Raw genomic sequence first — 24,799 nt, 5'->3', positions numbered from 1 at the left:
GGCCGATGAGAGAATTAAATGCCCTTTACTACAGCAACTGGCTCAAAGTTGTACAAATGACCAAAGAGAGGCCAGCGATTCAATTCTGGGATTCCTGAATAAATGTGGAACTAAAAAGGTCTGAATTCCGAATTATTTTATTTAGCTTTGATTAAAGTTTCAACCAAGATCAAGATTTTAATGGTAGGAACTTAGAATAAAATTCCATTCCATTAGCCCAGTGGTCTGAGGATACAAACAACTGTGCTAGCCAGTAACATCTTGCCATAAGAAAAAAAGCTGGAGAGAACCTCAATGATACCAAGACTACAAATATTAGTAGGTTGGGTAAGGTCCTTTCTGGATTTAAATATTCTGTATCTGGTCATTATGAATGGACTTTGGCTTGCAAAATATTTTCTTGTCGCATCCTGATTATTATTGGTTTCTGGTTCTACAACCCCTAACTTTGAGACTACATACTTGCTTTATTCATTTCCTGTGGGAAACTGAATTTAAATTCACTTACCAATCTTGTAACAACTAGATCAGGAACTATAACTTTATTGATCTTATCACAACTGACTCAACTGACATGAAAAATATAAGATCCCCTTAGAGTTAAGAAAAATATTTTTGTTCTTACATATATAAGCAAGTAGAAACAATTGTAAAATAATATAATTTTTTACCCTTTTCAATTTACTTCTTTGGTTTTATTTCCCATCAACCATATGAGGAACATAGGACTGATTATAATCATCCTAATTTTATAGAGGAGAAAATGTAGGCAAACGGGTAGCAGTAATCCAGTGGCAAAACAGAATATATAGAATGCAACTCATTGGTGATTCACAAAAACTCAAACCCCTTACAGCTTGACTGGCCCCTGTGCCTGGATCACTTAAGCATTGCTCCCTGCATATATCTAACAGTAATACAGCTACATGTTTTTAAATTCTGATCTTTCTGTGAATTTCAAGTCAATCTGGAAGATTTTAGTGTATTGTATTTTACTATTCCTAATGGAATTTGTATATTAAGTAACTCAAGGTAATTAACATTTTGTAAGTAGTTAAATTTTACTGCATTTCCACTGGTGCCGATAAATGACTGCTATGGAAATGCTGGTGGTGTTATTCAGCATCCACTCCCCACTGCTTTTTTGGTATGCCTTATTTTCTAAGTTATCTGTGTGTGTGTGTGTATGTGTGTGTGTTGTGTGTTTTCTGTTTGGTATTATAATTACTAAAGATGGTTTTTATATCTTGGATTATTAAAAATATCAGTCTATTAAATTGACCACATTAAACACAACGTTACAAATAACTCATGCTAATGTGGTAGAGTTGTATTTCAGGAATGCATTTAAGGATGTAATCTCCCGCAGAAAAATAGAAAAAAATGTGAGGCTGCTTAATAAGTTACCATCAGTAAATTCTATGGTAATCAATAGCCCCAAAGGAAACCCATGGCCAGCTAAATGCCAGCTAGAGGCTACTCATCTCTATTTCAGTGGTTCTAAAGGTGTTCCTAAACTTGAAGCACCCAGGATTGGTTGACTTACAACTGTTTTAGGCAGTTATGATTTGGAAATTAGGATGCAGTGCTCACAGGGCATACCTTAAGAACCTGCTGTGATTGGCTATGTTGGGAAGGAAGTGGGGGTGTGGGCTGTCTCCAGATGTCCAGTAGGAAGATGACAGACCCTCTCTCATGTGGTAATGGTTCTTTGGTGTTGTTGCTTGGTGATGGACAGCTTAAAGATACCAGAGACAACTCTGGCTTGAAGCAGTGCTTCTCATATATGGTCTCTGGTGCATGTGGTGATGTTGCATGAAGAATCTTTGGAAATTTCATCCACCTCATAATGATGAGGTCTCATTATGAGTCTACCTAGTCTTAAGTCTGATTCAAAATGATGATGATACTAATAATGTTGATAATGACTTTTGCTGACCACTTACTTTGTGCCAAGCATGGTACTGAACACCTCCTATGCGTTATCTGACCCAGTTTTCACAATAATCCCCTGAAGTAGGTATCATTATTTTTTTCCATTTTACAGATGAGAAAACTGAGACATAGAAATAAAGAACATTTCTAAGGTCACAAAATGAATTAGTGGCAGAGCCAGGATTCAAATTTGGTCTAACTCCAAAATATATGCTTTTTTTCTGTGTGTGGTAAGATACACATAAAATTTACTATTGTAGGCATTTTTTTTTTGCACATCACAGGTACATTACTCATGCCACAAAGGAAACAACATGTCTACAAGTGTACTATTGTAGACATTTTTTTTTTTTTGCACATCACAGGTACATTTACTCATGCCACAAAGGAAACAACATGTCTACAAGTGTACCCGATGCTCCATGTTCCCATTTAACAGAGCTTACTGAAATTTACAGCCAAACTGACATTCCATTGATGTGTATTCCCATGTAAAGCTGGTTTCTGATGACCATGAGCAGGTGCAGGACTTGAAGCTTTCAAAGCTTTACTTCTTTTAACAGCACTCCTGATTTTATAAACAATGAAACCCATCAACCCCATTCCTACCCAAATCTCCTGGTAAACCTGGGTATAGTAGGGCTTCATGGGGACCCAAACATCTTTAACAAGGCTTTGAAGCATGTTGGCACAGGACCCCTGGCTCAGGCCGCCCCAACCCATAGGGCCAATGACTCCGAAAGTTCACCGAGTGCACTATTGTGCATTTGGGTTGTTTCCACCTTTTGGCTATTGTGAGTAGTACTGCTCTGGACATTCATGTACAAGTTTTTGTTTGAACACCTACTCTCAATTCTTTTGGGTAAACAGAATAAGCTTTTGATCATAAACCTCTGCTTAAATATCTTAAATATCTTAAAATCTTAAACTCTTCAGTCATTCAACAAATACTGAGGACCTACCATACAACTACCTAGAATGCTAAGCACTGGGAATATAAATTGCAATGAATAAGAATGCAGTGAAAGACAGGCATCATCCCTGTCCTCCTTGGGAATGACAGAAAATTGAATAAGTGAGTAAAACACAAACCTGGCAGCAGTCAAGGTAAAGAGTTCCTTTTCCATTTGCTATTAAAGGAAAACAAAAGCTGGTGATCACACACCTGAGCAAGATGCTCTAACAGGATGCTTTTGAATCAGCAGACAAATACAACCAAGAGTAGATTAAACAATAATGTTATTTATCATCTTATATAATAAGTCTGAGTTGGGAGTTTCCCCAGTGGGATAACCAAGGAATTAGGTTTTCTTCATCCTTCTGCTCTGCCATTCTCATAGTCACAATAAGGGACAGCAACTCTAGGCATTATGTCCTCTTCACATAACAAGGAGCAAAGAATAGAGGTGGGAAACGGTAGATCCCTTCTCAACCTGTTTTTAGATATAAGAAAAATGTTCTCAGGAGTCCTCCAGAATATTTCCCTCAGAGAAGATCTGCACCAAGAGCCTATTCCTACACCAGTCATTGGCAAGAGTATGGAATTACAATGCATGAGTTAAGATTAATCAAGTTTGAGGCTGGAAGGGGGCCCAGCTTCCCCTGGACTGTACAGCCACCTGATGCCCTAACAAAATACAGGTTCTGGGAAAATGTAAGAGGAAAAGGAAGGGCTATGGGATAGGGAGCCAGGTGCCAGCACAACTTCCTGGAGGATTGTCCAGTTCAGAGCTCTCTGAGCTCCAGACCTCAATTGAAAACAAAACAAACAAACAAATGAAACAAAACCTCAACATGTCCAAAACTGAATTCATGATTCTGATCAAAATGGTCTCTTCCAGTGCTCTATTTCTTTGGAATGCACCACCATTCCAGCTGTAGAAGCCAGAAATATAGGAGTCATCATACCCTCTTCTTTTTCCTCAACACCCCTATCTAGTGCATCACCAAGTCCTTTTATGATAACCTCCAAAATAGCTCTTGAATCTACTAGTCTTTTCACCTCCACTGCCGCCATTCTAATTCAAGTCACATGCATCAACTCTTCCCTGGAGCTCGGCAACAATCTTTTGGTTGGTCTCGTTGCATCCATTCTGACCTGCCTTCAACCTAGTCCTTCACATTTCAGCTAGAGTGGCCTTCTGGCCTTTTTAAATACATGCTTAGGCTTAAAATTTGCTTCCCACTGCTCCGAGGATAAAGACCAAAGTGAGGGTCTCCCCCAGCTCTTTGCAATTCAGTTACAATGGTTTCCTTTGAATTTCAATGGGTTGTGCTCCATCCCACTTCAAGACATCTGTACTTGCGGTTGCTCCTGCCCCTGTCATCCCTCGTATCTCAGTTTAACCGTCACTTCCGAGGGAAAGCCTTTCCAGGTCTCCTAATTAGGTCAGGTCCCTTTGCTTCGGGCGCGTAAAAAAGTCTGTGCCTTTCGTTTAGGGCGGTTTTCTGTCTATAGACTAAGATCCACGAAAACACGGAGCTAGTATCTCTGACGACATAATGCCTGGCACATAAGTGTTCAATACGTAGTTGAATGGCTAGATGAATATATAAACTTCAAAGAAGAGTGGCCCATAATGAATACAGACCCAGTCCCAGAAAGAACACAAATAATGGCCGTAACCCACCCGCACAGCCGAGCTGCCTGGACTGACTACAAGACTCGTTGCTCCTCCCAGTAGCTCCGCCCCTTGTGCCCCGCCCCTTTCTGCTGAGTCGGGGGGAGGGGCATAGAGGTCGCGTGACGTGACAGCAGCCCGCCGTTGATTGGGCTTCCAGGGATGCCGGCTTGGAAAGGGGGCGTGTCTGCGTGCGCTGATTGGCTGTCGGGCGGCGCCTGGGCGGGCAGCGGGGGCGGTGGCGCGGGGGCGGGCGCCGGGCGGGACTGGATCGGGCAGGGCAGGGCAGGGAGGGAGGTAGCGGCGGGCGGGATGGGTCCTCGCCGCCGGCTTTGCTGAGACTCGCTCGCGTGGGCTGCTAGCGGCGGGCCCGCAGTGGCCGCGGGGCATGAAGGGCGCTCTGGGGAGTCCCGTGGCCGCGGCCGCCGCAGGTGCCGCGATGCAAGAGAGTTTCGGCTGCGTCGTGGCCAACCGCTTCCACCAGCTGCTGGACGACGAGTCGGACCCGTTCGACATCCTGCGCGAGGCCGAGCACCGGCGCCAGCAGCAGCTGCAGCGCAAGAGGCGCGACGAGGCGGCGGCTGCCGGGGCCGGCAACCGCGGCGGCCGGAGTCCGGCCGGGGCCTCGGGCCACAGACCTGGCGCGGGCGGCGGCCGGAGGGAGTCCCAGAAGGAGCGCAAGAGCCTCCCGGCCCCTGGCGCGCAGCAGCCGGACAGCCCCGGGGGCGGCCAGCTGCCACCCGGTACGCGTGCCCAGCCCGGCACCTGGGCACCCCCGGTGGGCGCGGTGGGCAGGAGGGGAAGGAGAATGGGGTCACCCCTCTTCGGCCTCCTCTCGACCCCCCCCCCCACTGCGAGACTGGGGTCAGGGGGGTCCAGATCCAGAAACGGAAGGGGCCTCTGGGAAGCCTTGGGTTAAGCCTTGTGGCCGAGGAAGGTAGAAAAAGAGGACGGGAGGGGGGTGTCACGCCCCTTCTGGCCTTTCCCAGCCCCTTGTGGGGGTGGGGGGAGTGCGGGCGTGGAGTAAGGGTCTCGCAATCTTGGAACTGAGCCTTTACAAGTTGGGCAAAGTTGAGGTATACTGCTGGGGTGGTGTGTGTGGCGGGGATAACTGGGGTCGCTACCCCGGGGAGCTCAAATCTAGAGCTAGCAGGGACCGGCTCCATCCTCCAGCCCGACCACTGCAAGATTCGGGTCGGGAGGAAAAAGAGAAGCGTGGTGGGAGGAGAGTGAGGAAGGAGGGCGCACCCGGCCGCGGGGAGTGGTGGCGAGAGCCCAGGGTGTGTGAAGAATGGCGGGGGTGAGGGGCTCAGGCCTCTGTGATGGAGTGAAGGCCTGGGTGACCGCGGGGGCGGGCTGTGACGTCAGGGCCGCGAGCAGAATGCGGCGGGGGCGGACGCGGGGTCCCCGGCTCTTTCCAGGCTCCGTAACTTCACCCCGTCACCGTACACCCCATCCCCTTACGGTGGCTTCCAGCAGCCAGCTCGCATCATTTTTCAATACAGCATGTAGTGTCGTTGGGATGTGTAACTTGTCATTAACTCAGGCTGCTTTAAGAAAAGCGTTTTTAACCTTTAACCTTTTCAACAAGAATATTCAAAGTTCCCCACACCCTGCTTAGCGAGATACCCCTGTCCGCATCTAGCCAGGGAGGGTGCTTAAGAGTCGTTTATCACCTGAACTGCATCAGTTCATAGTCTGCAAGACTCCACCTGTGTTTCCAGTGTTTTCCTAAAATAAGGCAGTGGTCCTAGGGTTTGTTTTAAAAGAGTGTTAAGATTAAGATGTGTCGTTCGATCACTCGAGCCACTGTATTCAACTCGGCTTTACTGGCTTGTTCCTTGATTACAACTGTGCTTCCCAGCCCTGAGATTACAACTTCTGATTTAAGTGACTTTGGTGCAGCTAGGTAATGTTTACCTTTATCTGTGAAAACTTCAGTCCAACAGTATCACTAGAGAATGAGAAAAGTTACTGTAATAAAGATGTTGAAAAATTATTTTAAATGCTACTGGATATCTGAAAACCCCATGCTGGTAGGCCAGTACGTTTATGAGCCTATTTAAACGGTGAATGAGACGAGATATATTGTAAATTTTGTGTTATGTTCTCGTTTTTCTCATATATCTATTTAGATAAATATAGTAATGAAAGAACTGAGGAAGGCTAAGTTTTTCCTCTCCCTTTACTTTTTAACAAATGAAAGTAATGTATCTTTTAGAATAGTATGAAACTGCATTCAGTGCTGTTAATATATTGCTTTTTAACCTTTTTAATATTAAAAATCATGCATTTTTATTATTAGAGTTTTGAACAATTCCAAAATGTATAAAGTAAAAATCTCCTATTTTTCTTACTTGTTAACACCTTGCATTTATGTACATAGAGAGCTATTTCTTTTTTCCTAAATTTAAATGGTATATAAACTGAGTTACAACCTGCTTTCACTTAGCATTGTAACTAGTGGGTTTATAACATTTTTTCTGTCAATTGTTCATGATCCAGATGATCTGGCTTTTACATCTAGATCTATATTAAAGATCTTTTGTGAATTTTTTAGTTAAAATGGCAATTTTGTCATTTGTCAGTTCTTTTTCAGACGTGTTATTTCAGGAGCAAACAACTCATTAATTTCCATTCATGTAGTTACTGTACTAAATTTATAGAGAGCTACTCTCTAATAAAGGTTTTGTAGCCCTAATTGATATGGACTGTACTTTTCTAACATTCAAAATTTTTAATTTAGAATATTATAAGTGAATGCTCAGTGTGGACGAGAATCAAAGTCAAAACATGTTTGACATTTATTGGAAACAGTTTTGGGTGTGGTTGTGGAAATCATAAGATTTTCCCATAGAAACAGGTTTTTAATGCCCTTCACTATTTAACAACATATATAGATCCTTGGATGAGCCTTGTTTGAGAAATTCATTCTTGAAATCCATAGAGGCTATTTCAGCTTCGCTTTTCCTAACCTTTCAGAACTATTGTCTTTGAGTCAAAGCTCAACTTTATTTTGTAGGAAATCTCGCTGTAAATTTTATTGTATTCGGTCCCTTCATACGGGCTTGGGTTTAGATCAGTGATCAGACAGCATGTGCCAGGCTTTTATTGGAAAGGGCTAGAGAAATTCAGTGTTTGCATTATTTGCTTGGAGCTGCTGACCCAGCACAGAAACAAACTAGGTTCAGTTGCAGTCTTGATCTCTTAGCACTAAATTGTGGGGAAAAAACTGGACCCCTTTTATCTTTGTTTGGGTTTTGGGGAGAGAATGAAATGTTTGCAGTGTATTTATAATTCTGATAAGTAGCCAGTTGTATTTAATGGTTTTTAATTTGTACACCAAAACTTTGGAAGACGTTTTAATACAAAGTATGCAGTAAATGTCATTTTAAGTTTTGAATGGTGAATTCCAAATTTAATTGATACAATTTAAAAAAATAACCTTGAGGAAGCAAAAAGGTGCGATAGCTCCTAAATAATTCTGTAGTTGAGTGGAAATATTAAGATTTTTAAAAATAGGTTATAAATAGGAAATTTGAAGCTGCATTAAAATAACTTTTTACATTGAGGGAAAAGTACTGAAAAGTATTGTTGCTGTTGGCATATTAGCTGATTTCATAGTCTGTTGTAGTTTTCAACTTGTTAGATAATTAACTTTCATAATAACATTTTCTACCTAACATTTCAAATTGGATCTCTATTAGTAATATACATGCCCTCAGATTTGGCATTGCATACTTCTGGGACAAGTGTCAGTCTCTTTTTTGTTTCTGCAAGAGAAACTTAAATCTATCTATGACAACATCTTTCCCATGTCCCAAACATGTCATAAGCTAGATTGTGGCATCAGTACAGGATGCAAACTGGATTTAAGCATCTCTAGGCTATGGGACATTAATTTAAGATTGAACTTAGATTTATTATGTAACTGTTCACATTTGAAAAAAATAGTTTATGTTAACTAACAAGTAATAAATTGTGCAATTTTATGTTAGTGGTGTCACAGACTTGATTTTTGTTTTAAAATGGAATCAGTAAGGTATTGGAACTGTGTTAATATTTACATGTGCCCAGTAAAAAGTTCAGATAGGAAGTATTCAGTAGGAAAACAAAAATATGTATAAGCATATATTCCTTAAGAGTCATGTGTTGTCTAAGGAAGAGAGGAATCTAGGAATTTAAAAAATATCCATTCACTCAAATACATTTAATATTTTTATAGCCATACAACCAATGTGAAGGGTAAGCTATACCAAGGAAAATCGAAGCTACTATAATAAAAATAGCACATCCTGTTTGAGATGGAGACCTTTTAATGCATATAAAGAAAAATAAATACATTTTTGGGAGATGATTTAAGAGGCGACAGATTTCTTCACAGTGTATTTACCAAGTATTAGCTGCCTTCAGACATGGAATCTAAGAATTTTTAAAGCATCAAAACTAGAGAGGAGTAAAGTGAGAGAGAGAGGGAGAGATTGAAGCCTGTAGTGGCCATGGCTGAGTGCTGGTCTCTCTGCAAATGAGAGATGTCCCTTCGAGTGCCGACTGGTCCTTGTATGAGTTGGCAAATAGCAGCTTGGGCTCATATTGAGAAGTATCATAAATGCATAAAACCCAACAAAGAGCACGAGAGCAGGAAAATCTGTTTTCAAGCAAAAAAAGATAAACTACGACTATTTAGAAATGAAAACCTTAGTAGCCAATGATAAACCATAGTTTATCTAAAGTGCAATCTGAAATACAGAGTGTTTATCCTTTAATTTTTCTGTATGGAGCATAACTACCATGTTTTAATAAAGTTGCTTTTGCCACAAGTAGTTAGTTTAGCAAATGTGTCTATCCAGAGCTGTCACACTCTGTGAGATACCTGTCATTATACGTTAGTTGGTATAGTTTATATTTCCTAGGACAAAAGAGAAAGAGAACATAAGTATCTTAAAAGTTTTATTAGGAAGTACAGTTGACTCAACCAACTTGGTGGGGATTAGGGGCACCAACCTCCCGTGCAGGTAAAAATCCACATACAACTTTTGACTTCCCAAAAACTTAACTACTAATAGCCTACTGTTCACTGGAAGCCTTACCAACAATAGTCAGTTAGTGTGTATTTTGTGTATGTATTATGTATTGTATTCTTAACAGCAGATAAGCTAGAGAAGACAATACATTGACACTACTGTACTGTATCTAAAAAAATCCAGGTCTGCGTGGGGCCACGCACTTCAAACCTGTGTTGCTCGAGGGTCAATTGTAGTTGACTCTGGGCCCTGGCAGTATCCACAACTTTTTTCTTCTCTGAATGTTTCTGAACTTCCCAGATTTTCCTATGACTTTGACTTCCAGAAAAGTGGAATTTAAAACTCTCTGTAAACATGCTGTCATGGACCTGGTGTCCCAGCTGTCCCTTCTGATTTGTCCCTGGCAGGCGGGAGGCGAGCTCCCAGAAGAGGGGAGCAACAGGGATGGAATGACAGCCGGGGGACGGAGGTGACACTTGACCGAGCAGAGCGCAGATCCTACAGGGAGTATCGACCCTATGAGACTGAGAGACAGGCGGACTTTACACCTGAGAAGTTCACAGATGAAAAGTATGTACTGAAGACCTCGGCCAGGAGGGTGGGGGGGAGCCAGAGGGTTTTAAGAGAACTGCTACCTTTTCATGGTGCCAGTCCTGGGAATATTTTGCCAATTGAAGTTGGCAGTTACTTTAGGTGACACAGGAGGGAAATGATTATATGGTGAAAAATGAATTATTTATTGGTATAACTGCACAAAGCACTCCCATAAAAAACTAGACAGGAGTCTGTTAAACTGGTTAAATTTTCTTTTGCAGTTTAGGCTTGGGATATAATTATGATTTTGACTTAACATTACTAATTTAGACTACTAACGAATTTATTTATTTATTTATTTATTATTATGTTAATCACCATACATTACATCATTAGTTTTTGATGTAGTGTTCCATGATTCATTGTTTGCGCATAACACCCAGTGCTCCATGCAGAATGTGCCCTCTTTAATACCCATCACCAGGCTAACCCATCCCCCCACCCCCTCCCCTCCAGAACCCTCAGTTTGTTTCTCAGAGTCCATTAGACTACTAACAAATTTAAACAAGTTCCTGCTCCCATGGTTAGGCCAATTGGCTTTCATGATGACATTTTAAGAAGAACTGATACAGTGTGTGACGCCAATTTCTGGCTCCCATACCTTCCTCTAGAAAGTGCTCTGAACTGGAAGGTGGTCTCAGGCTGGTGTGGCTGGACACCACTCCTGAGTGATGGGGCAGTGGGTGGGCTACCTGTGCATGGAGAGCAGTTCTTGGGGTCTCCTGCTTGGTACCAGCATAACAGGTGCCTACTGCCTCAAGTTTTTGTTTAATAATTCAACCTGCACAACACTGAGTTTAGATTAAACAAACAACTTGTGAATCACATTTAAAGGAAAATAGGTAGAAAAGGCTGAAGGAGACTAGAACAGTGTGTGTTGACACTATCAGCTGTCAGTAGTTTCATGTCAAGGGAGCCATTATTCCCAAAGTCTTTCAACTTCTTGACTACCAGTTCCACTTAGGATCCTGGCTACAAGTTAACCAAAGGACATGGCTTTGTAAAACCATGTTCATTAACCACCCCCACCCTCCCCAAAAGTGCAGAAGTCCAGCAGAGTAGCTCAGTCTGGGAGGGCAGAGGCAGGCGGTGACTTCAACAGATGTGTTCCCTAGAAGTTATATGGTCAGAACATCAAGATGCTGTATCTGCCGCTATGTTGGAGGGTGAGGGAAGAGAAAGGCTTAATTCTGCTATTTTTGGTGATTACTTCAATTTTGCTGTGTAATGGCCATAGTCTGCTTGCTTACAAAAAGCCTTCTGGATCAGAGCTATTTATTTGGGGAAGCATATGTGTATTTTTTTTTCTCACTTCAGGGATTTATTCTGTGGAGATAAGGAAATTATAGCTCAAAAGCACAAATTCATGTTTCCAGCTTTTTTAAGTAGCAAAATGAGTCCTTAAAAAGGGTGAGTATATGTTAACACAAAACAATGCCTATTAAGTGAAATCATACATGTATATAAGGGTGGGGTAGGGTGGGATATGGGATTATGGAGGGATTTTTCTTTTTTCTTTAAAAATAATTTCAGATTTATAGAAAGTTGCAAGACTTAGACAAAGAATTCCTATATATCCCCACCCAGATTCCCCAAGTGTTAACATACCTCCCTCCTTCCCTTCCTTTACACACACGCACACACACACACCTTTTTTCTTTGACATTTAAGAGTAAGGTACAGAAATATCTCTTTATCCCTAAATACTTGAAATGTATTTCCTAAAAACATGGTACAGTTATCCAACTCATTAACACTGATACAATTCTGTTATCTAATCCTCTAAATCGTGTAATCTACAGAGTACTCACATTTCACCAGTTGTCCTAATAATGCCCTTTTAGCAAAAGAAAAAAAAATGCCTGGTTCAGGATGCAGTCCAGGAATGTGCATTGCACTTAGTTGTCTTTAATGTAGAACAGCTCCTTAGTCTTCCTTTATCTTTTATGACTTTGACATTTTGGAAGAGTGTGGGCCAGTTATTTTGTAGGACAGCCCAGAATTTGAGTTTGATGTTTCTTCATGGAATGATATCATGCACTTTGGCAGGAATACCACAGAAGTGATATCTCATGTCCTTCTCATGTATTACATTAGGTATATGTAGGTAATTTTTACCTTCAAGGAAATTTGAAATTATTTTTGATAAGTCATGTACTATCAGAAAAGTTATTTTCCTTAATTTCTTAAAAAGTACTCTCCTATTAATAAAGATCCATAAGGCAATTTTACCATTAGAAAATGCATGCAATTATAAAGAAAATTAAAACTACTTATCTTACCACCTAATACTTAACACTGGCCTAATTTTTTCTTTTTTTTCTTATACATAGATACACTTAAATATTAAGATGATAATACATATGCACTGAGTCCTTTATATGCTTTCATTTCCACTTGATATGGCAGAAGTGTTTTCCATCTCCTTAACAATGTTTGGTAAACATTTTTTATGGTTCTATTATGATGTGTTGTTTGGATGCAGTACAATGTAATCATTCCCTTAGGGTTGGACCTTTCCTAGATTGGAGTTCTAGAAGTGGGAACCATAAAGCAGTGATCCTCAACTGGGTGTCGTGTATCCTAGGACCCAGTTTGTGCTTTAGTGCAAGTTTGGATGGGTACATAGAGTGTGAAAACAAATTAGGGTAAGGGGGGATCTTTTGATACATAGTGACCCAATCACTATCCTAGTAACCTGCCCATTTACTCTATCACTAACAATCTATAAGAGCATTTCTCATAGCTCTTTCTCCAGGTTTGAATATAATAAATTGGACTTTCTTCTTCGCTTATTTGATAGTGAAAAATCATGATATGTGTTTTCTATGATACCTATACATGTTTATTGGACAGAATTACAGAATCCTGATAATCTTTTTTTTTTTTTAAGAGAGAGAGCATGCACGCACAGAGGATGGGGCAGAGGGAGAGGGAGAAAGAGGATCTTAAGCAGATCCTTAAGGATCTTAAGCAGGCTCCATGCCCACCGTAGAGTCTCAGACACAGGCTCAATTCACAACCCTGAGATCATGACCTGAGCTGAAGTCAAGAGTCGGATGCTTAATCGACTGAGCCACAAAGATGCCCCTAGAGTCATGATAATCTAACAGAGTATATCTAATTCAGTCCTCTCCATGTTTAGGAATGGGGAAACAAAGACCCAGAGTTGCAGTGATGGGTACTCTGGTCACAGCCGGCTCATGTGGATTTTTATTCCACTAAGGCAGAACACCTATTTTCACATGGAAGCAGTGTCAGAAATGGTGCTGGGAGTAGCTGTCCATGTGGCTCAGGTGCAGAGATCAGCCAGGTAGCTTGCATATGGTGGGGCGGTGGCGGGGGGGTGCCCACTACTGTTTTTAATGCCAGAGAATTCCTCCCCCACTTCTTTAGGCTCCAAATAATGAACTTAAGTGAACTCTTTGAACATAGGCTATTAGGAAATTAGTCTGCTTCTGTCTGGATTATTTTGACTCTTTGGCTCTTTCTGAAGTTTACTGCTGGTCATTCAAAGTCTGTTCCGGTTCTGAAAGAATCACTTACTCAGATGTTTTTGTTTTGTTTTGTTTTTTTCTTCTCATAAGGAAGCATTTTAAAAAATTGGGATAAAATATAGCATAACATTTACCATTTTAACCACTTATAAATGTATGGCAGTGCAGGGCATTAAATACATTCACACTGTTGTACCACCATCACCACCATCTTTCTCCAGAACATTTTTATCTTTCTAGAGTGAAACTCTGTACCCAGTAAACACTAACCCCTCACTTTCCCCTCCATGAACTTCATTCCCTTTACCTGTAAAACAGGTGCTTGTATATGCTTATGAGGATTGTTGTCAGAGAGTGGATTACAGGGATGTAAAGCACGGTGCTTGGCTGAAATGTTATTTTCCTTGCTTTTGCTTGTGAGTACAACACAAATCAAGCTTCCTAAATAGAGTACAGGATTTCTCAATGCTCACTAACCTGTAAAAAAAAAAAAAAAAAGATATGTTTTATTGTTCCACCTCTTAGTATATGTGCTGCCAACACAAGCTCAAAGAGGATATATTTTATAATCAAGGGATTATAAGGAAGTGATTGAGAATATAATTGGGGGTAGGGGTGTGGGTAATCTGTGGAGTAAAGAAAAAAATGGTTCAAGGGATTAAAATAAACCAGAACACACAGGGCTATTTTAGGGTCAGTTTCAATCACTATTATATATATTTTTTTAAAGATTTTATTTATTTATTCATGAGAGACAGAGAGAGAGAGAGAGAGAGGCAGAGGGAGAAGCAGGCTCCCAAGGAGCAGGGAGCCCGATGCGGGACTCGATCCCAGGACTCTGGGATCATGACCTGAGCCGAAGGCAGACGCTTAACCATCTGAGCCACCCAGGCACCCTCACTATTATATTTTAAAGGACTTTGTATTTTATTGGTATCTGATGTAGATTTCATGTAAATTTAGACCTGATTTTGACTGTTGGCATTATTTTCCATGTATGTTTTGGTATTTCATTTCCTCTCAATATTTAAGTACATTTTTTTTCTTTTATGGCCCTGTCCAACTCCCTTGTTAAGAACTTATTGTTACTTTAATTTTGTCATTGTTTTAGAACTCTGCTTCAGATATTTATCAACATGGAATCAATTTTATGACAATTTCTATTTAAAAATTTTGTTTTGGGATGCCTGGGTGCCTCAGGCCATTAAGCAGCTGACTCTTGATTTCGGCTCAGGTCATGATCTCAGGGTGGTGAGATCAAGTCCTGCGTGGGTTCCACACTCAGTGGGGAGTCTGCTTAAGATTCTCTCCCTTTCCCTCTGCCCTTCCGTGCCACGTGCGCACATTCTTTTTCTCTCTCTCTAAGGTAAAAAAAAAAAAAAAAAAATACAAATTTTGTTTTGGTCGGGGTGGAGGAGATGGGAGGCAGAAAAGCCAACCTAGAGAATTTATTTAGGATGATGTTTCTTGTAAGAGCCTTGCATAAAGTTAATGATTGGTGATTCTGTATTTTTTTTAACCTTTTTGAATAAGAGAATAGTGAGTTTTGTATCTTTTTACCCACTATCATATAGTAGCTTTTTATTGTAACGTTTTCGGTCATAACAGTAGACTGGAACATATCTCTGGTTTTGGTGCTTGAGCTACTAATGCCACTAGGGTTCAGTAAGTAATTTGTCATGATTTTAAATGTTTTTTAAAGCCTTGACAAATTAAAAAATATAATTTATCTTATTCAAGTAAGGTTGTAATGATGAAAAAGATGTGGTCCTTCCTGCAGTAGCTTCAAGTCCTCATAAAAAAATGACAGTGACTTGAGACGTGGCCAAGAATGGGTGTGAGAAGTGGGTGGGTGGTCAGGCCTTGGGCCAGCAGATGTGGCAGGGGATGAGGGGAAGACTGTTGAAGACAGCCTGGTTCTTGGCTTAGGTACTTTCGTGCTGTGAGTTGGGGACCATAGGAGGAGCAAGGGGTCAATGTTGCTCACGTATCTGCAGGGCCAGGACATGGACAGAGGGTATGTCCAGGAAGTTACTGGCTTTGTGGCCTGGAATCAGAGACCCCAATGAGAGATGCAGGGTCACATGAATGAAGGTCACACAGCAGTAGTGTAGAGATGAGGACGATATGTGCCAGAAATAGGAAGTCAGGAATGCAGGTACACGTAAGGATAGTCAGGTACCCAGAAGAACAAGGGAGGCATCTGTGTGTGGAGCACCAAGACTAGTGAGATGAAAGAGGCAAGGTATAGAACTGGTCCCTTTATGTGACTCTGGATTTGCCTACCTGTGAGAAGTAGAATTGGGTAGCTAAGGAGCAGGGGGAATAGCTTGTGAATTTTGTACCCTGTTTCAGTATGACCTATTACAAAAATAATTTTTTAAGGACAGGCCGGGAAAGAGAAGCCAGAGAGGTCAGAGGAAAATTAACGGTCAACGGTGTCCAATGATGAAAAGGGGTCAAATGACATAAAGACAAAAGTTGCTGTTGGCTTTAAGAACAAGGAGCTTCAGCTGTCTTTGGAAGTTTGTGTAGGGCAGTGGGGGTAGAATTGAGTTGGTTGCAGGTTAATGTTTTCAGCCCCAAGTGTCACTCACTGACTAGTCGTGTTTGGGAGAGGGAGATTTGGGAGGGGGCATAATTTGAAATTAAATTATTTCTGTTATACAAAACATTCCAAATTTAACTTAAATATTGAATGTTAGAGCTGGGATGAATCTTGGAGTTTATCTAACCTCGTTTTATAAATGAGGAAACCGGATCCAGAGAAAGGGATATCCCTCCACAGTAAGACCTGCCCAGGATCTCCTTCTCTTGTCTGGCATCCTCACTAGCAGCCGTATGACCTTGGGCAAGTTACCTACCTCGTTTGTGCCTCTTGTTTCCTGATTTGTGGATGATAGTTGTATACTGTAGTTCTGTTTATGAGAATTAACTTCTGTATGTGACGTGCTCAGAACAGTGCTTCAGGTAGTAAGTAGTATTCGGTAAACATTAACCATTACTTTATTTTTCAAGCCACTGTTCTTTCCAGTATATTTCAGCCATCGTGTCCTTCTAGAATTTTTTTTCTGAAAAGAGTCTTCTTAGCCCTTAAATGCAGTTCACCACTTTTGATTATACCCATCTCTTTCTAGACCCATTGACAGGTTTGATCGAGACAGACCCCTGAGAGGCCGTGGAGGCCCAAGAGGGGCCATGCGAAGCCGAGGCAGAGGCGGCCCCGGGAACAGAGCTTTCGACGGTTTTGACCAGAGAGGGAAACGAGATTTTGAGAGGTATGGTGGGAATGAGAAAATATCAGTTCCTCTGGAACTGCTGTTTTCGCTTTATGGTCTTGGTAATACATGGTACAAATCTGTTATGTGTTAATATTTAGTTGACTTTATATAGTGTACTCTTATTCCTGAGGGAGCTGATCCTGGGACAGCTTTTCTAATCAGCTTTTCTGATTTGGAGATTGACTGGAAACCACCTTCCAGTTTAAAGGAATATTCTTTCTTTCTCTAGAGCAATCAGAACCGAAGACAACATGGGTGGATGTGGAGTTCGAACCTGGGGATCAGGTAAAGATACCAGGTACGGTGCAAATGTGTGCCTTCTGTGAACCTACAATTAGGTGGAAATCTCTGGATCTTTATTTTCCTTTCGTAAAAAGTACTCTCTGTTGTGCTTTCAATGTCTTTATATTTGTGTGCCATTAGGTAGAGATTCATTTTAGGCTTTTGTTTAGAGAGATGACTTCTTAAAGCATGTTTGCTATGTTGCAATTAGATTTGAAAACAACTTTGAAAGTTCTTTTATCATATTTTAGCCCAGACAAATTTGTATTTGCTAATGCCCTAGCACATGGCACTGTACATAGGCCTCAGAATGCTTTTTAAATTCCTGGATATTCTATACTTTATTTTTCTGTGACCTCCCCAAGTTCTCATATACATTGCATCTTGATTTTATGAAATCATTTGCAGGTTAAGCTCAATGACAAGTTTCAATGAAGGTTCAAATCTGACATTTTTCTGAGGCTTCATAGTATGTCAGATCTGTGTCAGTTTTGCTACTTAGAAGAGGCACTTGGTTCTGCTGTTTCATTTCATGGCTGCAGGGACAGTGCCCTCCTGTGTCCGCAAAGACTGGGCAAGAAATGTTTCCGGGCAGCGCAGGGCAAGGAAGAGGTCCCCCAGCGCATGTTGTGGGGCAGGCTTTCCAAGCCTTGTCCTTGAGAGGAAAAAGAAACTTGTTGATGTTTCTCAGTATAGGGTTTGATAGGATCTTGATTACGAATCTTTTAATTCTGTTTATTTTTATTTTGATAATACATACTTTAAAAAGTAATACCTCTGAGTCACCTGATTTACCACCTTATTTAATGCCATCAGTCCAGGGGCACCTGGGTGGCTCAATTGGTTAAGCGTCTGGCTCTTGGTTTCAGCTCCGGTCGTGATCTCAGGGTCGTGGGATCAAGTCCTGTGTCTGGGCTCCCTGCTCAGCAGGGAGTCTGCTTGAGGTTCTCTCCCTTTGCCGCTCCTCCACCTCTCTAAAATGAACAAATAAATCTTCTAAAAAAAATAAAAGTTTGAGGGTTTTGCTGTAGTTAGTATTCCTCTTTGAAGGCATTGGCAGTGCTAACTAAATTTATGGATAAGATGTTTTCAAAATGGTACAATGAGCCATTTCCGATATTAATGGTTTTCTTCAGCAGTTTGACAGTGGGTGCCTGTGTTGAAAGTAGAATTTTCTCCGTTTGTGGTAATTAAAAAAAATATCATATCAGATATTATTTTCTTGGTACCAATTGAAACACACCCACAAAAGCGGTTTTCAGTAATGGTGCCTTCCAATTTTCATTTCAAAGAGCAAGATGGTTTCTCTTTTTTTTTATTGTTATGTTAATCACCATACATTATATCATTAGTTCTTGATGTAGTGTTCCATGATTCATTGTGCAGAACACCCAGTGCTCCATGCAGAACGTGCCCTCCTTAATACCCATCACCAGGCTAACCCATACCCCCACCCCCCTCCCCTCTAGAACCCTCAGTTTGTTTTTCAGAGTCCATCGTCTCTCATGGTTCCTCTCCCCCTCCGATTTACTCCCCTTCATTCTTCCCCTCCTGCTATCTTCTTCTTTTTCTTTTTTCTTAACATATCTTGCATTATTTGTTTCAGAAGTACAGATCTGTGATTCAACAGTCTTGCACAATTCACAGCGCTCACCATAGCACATACCCTACCCAATGTCTATCACCCAGCCACCCCATCCCTCCCACCCCCCACCACTCAGCAACCCTCAGTTTGTTTCCTGAGATTAAGAATTCCTCATACAGTGAGGTCATATGATACATGTCTTTCTCTGATTGACTTATTTCACTCAGCATAACACCCTCCAGTTCCATCCATGTCATTGCAAATGGCAAGATCTCATTCCTTTTGATGACTGCATAATATTCCATTGTGTATATATACCACATCTTCTTTATCCATTCATCTGTCGATGGACATCTTGGCAAAGAGCAAGATGGTTTTATGTAATAATCAAGTAACATTCGATTAAAATCTGTTTGCGGTCATAGATTTGGGTAAGTGTGAAGTCTGAATTTGATAACAAAGCCTTGAAGTGTTTAACATCGCTTTGTGGAATGTACTTGTGCAAATAGGCATTTTCTGCATTCATATAACTGAAGTCAAAATATACACATGGGCCCTGGGGCTTTATCTTTTTTCTGTAAATCCAGCATTGATTATCTACTTTCAACAAAATAACAAAATCCACCAACATAAATTGTTGCTAATTTTGAAACCCCATGGTTCTGTAGTTTTGATCACATGGTTCTATAAGAGCTGTAAGCACGTTAGTTTTTTGTTTATTCATTAAATAATTTAGGTCAACACAGGAGGGAGATCTGTGATTTCTCTCCTTTTTTAAGATTAGCTGCTCAAGTGTAAGAAATGCTGGTGTTTACATCGCCCTTTTATGATTTTTAATTGTTGAAAGCTATGAATTACCAATATACCTATGGTTTTTATCCCCTTGGTTTATTATGTTGCCAGGGGAATAAAGAGAAAGTTGGAGTAATTTGTGTGCTGCTGCTAGATTTCGGGGCTCCTGGGTTCCAGAACCTTCTGTGACCCTGCCCGGGTCAGCTGATGTACAGAGGTAGCCTCTGCAAAGGGGCCTCCACCAGGCAGAGCAGCAGCCGCGTCCTTCCAAACTCAGAGTGCATTTGATTTCCGACCGTTTTTTTAAAAGTAAAAATTAATTATTTGGAGCGCCTGGCTGCCTCAGTCAGAAGAGCATGCAGCTCCTGATCTTGAGGTCCTGAGTTTGAGCCTCACGCTGGGTGTAGAGATTACTAAAAAAAATAAATAAACTTTGAAAAAATTAATTATTCAAATTTTGGGTCTAAAAAATTATTTTTTTTAAAGTTCAGTACAATAGCTTTGCATGTTGAATAAAAAATCTTAAATGTAAAGTCAGTTCTGTTATTACAGTTCAATTTATCTTTGCTTTTTAAAAAATAGCTTATGTTGTGATACTTTTTCCTTAATGGGAGATGAAAAAGTGCTGGGGTCTGTATGTAGAGTATGAAATATTTCTAATGGATATACTTATAGTGACTAATTTTAGCATTTCCCTGAAAATGAAATTTCTTTTGCTGGTACTGTTTTTTTTTTAAAGTAATAATCATATAGGATTAACGCTAACATAAAAAGGAAAAATTAAGATCATGTGTATTAGAATTCACATTGTGTCTCATTGTGCTATAATTTCTAATCTGTAGATTGTATTTAGATGTGATGGTATATAAATTGATGTTTCAGAGCCTTATTTTTCTGGCACAGTTATCACCAGCCTGTTTGTTTTCTGCACACTCATTATTGTGGAATGTTTCCATCATTTTCTAAAAGTTTGTTATGGTGTATTCTTGTGTATTGTGAGTCATTTGACACTTGTAGGTTGAGAATTTTTTAAATTTTTTATTGAATTATAGTTGACATACAATATTCTATTAGTTTGAGGCACATGACATAGCGATTTAACAACGATATACACTGTGAACTGCTTACCACATTAACTGTAGTTTCCATCTGTCACCGCCATAAAAAGTATTACAGTATTACTGACTATATCCCTATGCTGTACTTTCATCCCCAGGACTTGTGTATTTTATCACTGGAGTTTATACCCCTTAATCCTCTTCACTTATCTCGCCCAGCCTCCTCCACCCCATGCCCCTGCTGCAACTGCCCGTTTGTTCTCTGGATTTATGAGTCTTTTTTTCTTCATTTGTTTAGTTTTTTAGATTACACGTGTGAGTGAAATCATATGGTATTTGTCTTTCTTTGTCTTATTTCACTTAACATAATATCTTTAGGTCCATCCATGTTGTCAGAAATGGCAAGATTTTATCCTTTTTTATGGCTGATAATATCCCATTGGTACATATATAGGACATCTTCTTTATCCATTCATCTATCAGTGGGCACTTAGATTTCTTCCATATCTTGACTATTGTAAATGTTGCAATAAATATAAGGGTGCATATATCTTTTAAAATTCATCTTTTGGGGATCCTGGGTGGCTCAGCTGGTTAAGTGTCTGCCTTTGGCATGGGTCATGATCCCGGGGTCCCAGGATCAAGTGCTGCATTGGGCTCCCTGCTCGGTGAGGAGTCTGCTTCTCCCTTCTGCCCCTCACCCTACTCGTGCTTTTGCTCTCTCTCTCTCTCAAATAAATAAAATAAAATAAAATAAAATAAAATAAATAAAAATAGAATTCATCTTTTGGGGCACCTGAGTGGCTCAGTTGGTTAAGCATCTGACTTGTGATTTTGACTCGGGTTGTGGGATTGAGCCCTGCATCAGGCTCCATGCTTGGTGGCGAGTCTGCTTGGGATTCTCTCTCTCCCTCTGCTCCTCTGCCCCTCTCCCCGCTTGTGCATGCACTCTCTCTCTTAAATAAATAATCTTATAAATAAATAAGTAATACATACATACATACATACATACAATTCATCTTTTCATTGGGGGGTGGGGTAAATACCCAAAGTGGCATTGCTGGATCATAGGGTAATTCTATTTTAATTGTTTGAGTAACTTCCATATTGTTTGCCATAGTGGCTGCACCCATTTATATTCCCACCGACAGTGCACAAGGATTCCCTTTTCTCCACATCCTCAGCAACACTTGTTATTTCTTGTCTTTCTAATACTAGCTCTTCTGACTGGTGTGAGATTATATCTCATTGTGGTTTTGATTTTTGCATTTCCCTCATGATGAGTGATGTTGAGCATCTTTTCATGTGTCTCTTGGCTATCTGTATGTCTTCTTTGGAGAAATGTCTAATCAACTCCTCTGCCCATTTTTAAATTGGACTGTTAGGTTTTTTGGTGTTGAGTTGTATGAGTTCTTTATATATTTTGGATATTGACCCCTTTTCAAAGATCTCCCATTCAGTAGGTCACCTTTTCATTTTCTTGATGGTTTCTTTCATTGTGCAAAGCTTTTTATTTAGTTTAATGTAGTCCCAATAGTCTATTTTTGCTTTTGTTTCCCTTGACTGAGGAGACAGATACAGAAAAATATTGCTAAACAGATGTCCAAGAGTTTCATACCTATGGTTTGTTTCTTTCTCTCTCTTGGGAATTTTATGGTTTCGGTTTTTACATTTAGGTCTTTAATCCATTTTGAGTTTATTTTTGTGTATGGTGTAAGGAAGTGGTCCAGTTTCATCCTTTTGCATGTAGCCGTCCAGTTTTCCCAATACTACTTGTTGAAGAGGCTGTCTTTTCCCCATTGCATGTTCTTGCCTCCTTTGTCATACACTAGTTGACCATATAAGCATGGGTTTAGTTCTGGGCTCTCTTCGGTTGCATTGATCTCTATCTTTATTATTGTGTCAGTACTATACTGTTTTGTTATTACAGCTTTGTAGTATAGTTTGAAATCTGGGATTGTGCTCTCTTTAGCTTTGTTCTTCTCTCAAGTGTGCTTTGGCTATTTGGGGTATTGTGGTTCCATACACCTTTAGGATTGTTTGTTTTAGTTCTGTGAAGAATACCATTGGCATTTTGGGATTGAATTAAATCTATAGATTGTTTTGGGTGGCCTGGACATTTTAACAATATTAATTCTTTCAATCCATGAGCATAGAGTATCTTTTCATTTATTTGTGTTGTCTTCAATTTCTTTTATTAGTGTCTTACAGTTTTCACAGTACAGGTCTTTCACCTCCTTGGTTCAGTTTATTCATAGGCATTTTATTCTTTTTAATGCAATTGTATATGGGATTGTTTTTGTAATGTCTCTGCTAATTCATTATTAATATATAGGAATGCAACAGATTTCTGTATATTCATTTTGTCCTGCAACTTTACTGAAATCATTTATTTTAATGATTTTTTGGTGGGTAATTTAGGGTTTTCTATATATATTATCATGTCATCTGCAAATAGTGACAGTTTTATTTCTTACCTATTTGGATGCCTTTTATTTCTTTTTCTTGTGTGATTGGTGTGGCTAGGACTTTTAGCACTATGTTGAATAAAAGTGGTGGGAGTGGACATCCTTGTTTTGTTCCTGATCTTAGAGGAAATGTTCTCAGTTTTTCACCATCGAGTATGATATTGGCTATGAGTTTTTCATATATGACCTTTATTATGTTGAGGTATGTTCCCTCTATACCCACTGTGTTGAGAGTTTTTATCATGAATGGATATTGAATTTTGTGAATTGCTTTTTCAGCATCTATGGAGATGGACATATCATTTTCATCTTCATTTTGTTAATGTGGTATGTCACGTTGATTGATGTGCAGGTATTGAGTTCATCCTTGCATTCCTGGGATAAATCCAATGTGCTCATGGTAAATGAATTGAATGCTGTTTGCTAATATTTTGTTATGGATTTTTACATCTATGTCCACCAGGGATATTGGCCTGTAATTCTTTCTGTAGTGTCTTTTTTTTTTTTTTTTTTTTTACTTTGGTGTAAGGGTAATCCTGGCCTTGTAGAGTAAATTTGGAAGCATTTCTTCCTCTTCTATTTTTTTTTAAAGATTTATTTATTTATTTTGAGAGAGTGAGAATGAGAGATAGAGAGAGAGAGCACATGAGAGGGGGGAGGGCCAGAGGGAGAAGCAGGTTCCTCGCTGAGCAGGGAGCCTGATGCGGGACTCGATCCTGGGACTCCAGGATCATGACCTGAGCCGAAGTCAGTCGCCCAACCAACTGAACCACCCAGGCGCCCTCTTCCTCATCTATTTTTTTGGAATAGTTTGAGAAGGATAAGTATTAACTCTTCTTTAAATATTTGATAGAACTTACCTATGAAACCATCTACTCCTAGAGTTTTTTTGATTGCTAACTCAATTTCATTACTAATAATTGGCCAGTTACGGATTTTTTATTTCTTCCTGGTCAGTCTAGGATGATTGTTTGTTTCTAGGAATTTATCCATTTCTTCTAGTTGTCCAGTTTGTTGGTGTATAATTTTTTGTAGTAGTCTCTTATGATTCTTTGTGTTTCTGTATGTCAGTTATAACTTATCGTTCATTTACAGTTTTATTTATTTGGGTTCTCTCTTTTTATTTTTTTTCCCTTGATGAATCTGGCTAAAGGTTTATCAATTTTATTTATCTTTTCAAAGAACCAGCTCTTAGTTTCATAGACCTTTTCATTGTGCTTTTTGTTTCTATTTCATTTATTTCTGCTCTGATCTTTATTATTTCTTTTCTTATACTCACTTTGGGCTTTGTTCCTCTTTTTCCAGTTCCTTTAGGTGTAGAGTTAAATTGTTTGAGATTTTTCTTGTTTTTTGAGATAGGCTTGCATCGTTATAAACTTCCCTCTTAGAACTGCTTTTGCTGTGTCCCAAAGATTTTTGACCGTTGTGCTGTTGTTGTTTTTAGATTTTATTTCTTTGAGAGAGAGAGAGAGAGAGAGAGAGAGCACAAGCCAGGGGAGGGCCAGAGGGAGAGGGAGAAGCAAGCTCCCTGCTGAGCAGGCAGCCTGACCCCTGGACCCTGGGATCATGACCTCAGCTAAAGGCAGTGCTTAACTGACTGAGCCACCCAGGTGCCCCTGGACCATTGTGTTTTCATTAGTCTCAAGGTATTTTTGATTTCCT

At 40.1% G+C, this 24,799-nt stretch overlaps 2 protein-coding genes across 4 annotated transcripts in view; one reads left to right on the top strand and one right to left on the bottom strand.

Annotated features, from left to right (window-relative positions):
• Positions 1-2,367: 2,367 nt before the first annotated feature.
• LOC113934103 (ATP synthase subunit ATP5MPL, mitochondrial-like) lies at positions 2,368-2,619 on the bottom strand. The gene has a single exon (XM_035723477.1). The coding sequence runs from the start codon at positions 2,617-2,619 to the stop codon at positions 2,368-2,370; it is 252 nt and encodes an 83-aa protein (XP_035579370.1).
• A 2,212-nt stretch (positions 2,620-4,831) lies between these two features.
• The window catches only part of HABP4 (hyaluronan binding protein 4), a 43,263-nt gene continuing 23,295 nt past the window's right edge, over positions 4,832-24,799 (top strand). For all 3 annotated transcript variants that reach the window (XM_027616709.1, XM_027616710.1, XM_027616711.1), the window contains exons 1-4: positions 4,832-5,299; positions 9,988-10,150; positions 16,809-16,949; positions 17,182-17,250. In XM_027616709.1, coding sequence (XP_027472510.1) covers positions 4,945-5,299; positions 9,988-10,150; positions 16,809-16,949; positions 17,182-17,250 — 728 coding nt within the window. In that variant the 5' untranslated portion in view covers positions 4,832-4,944. The remainder of the gene's footprint in view (positions 5,300-9,987; positions 10,151-16,808; positions 16,950-17,181; positions 17,251-24,799) is intronic.

This window comes from Zalophus californianus, chromosome 13, assembly GCF_009762305.2.
Source record: "Zalophus californianus isolate mZalCal1 chromosome 13, mZalCal1.pri.v2, whole genome shotgun sequence".
NCBI classification, from domain to species: Eukaryota; Metazoa; Chordata; class Mammalia; order Carnivora; family Otariidae; genus Zalophus; species Zalophus californianus.
Note: the sequence above shows the minus strand (reverse complement) of the source record. Positions and strands in the feature narration are given on the sequence as shown.

Bases quoted from the DNA above. Each gene is read 5' to 3' on its own strand.
- LOC113934103 (XM_035723477.1), bottom strand. From the start codon at position 2,619: ATGCTTCAAAGCCTTGTTAAAGATGTTTGGGTCCCCATGAAGCCCTAC.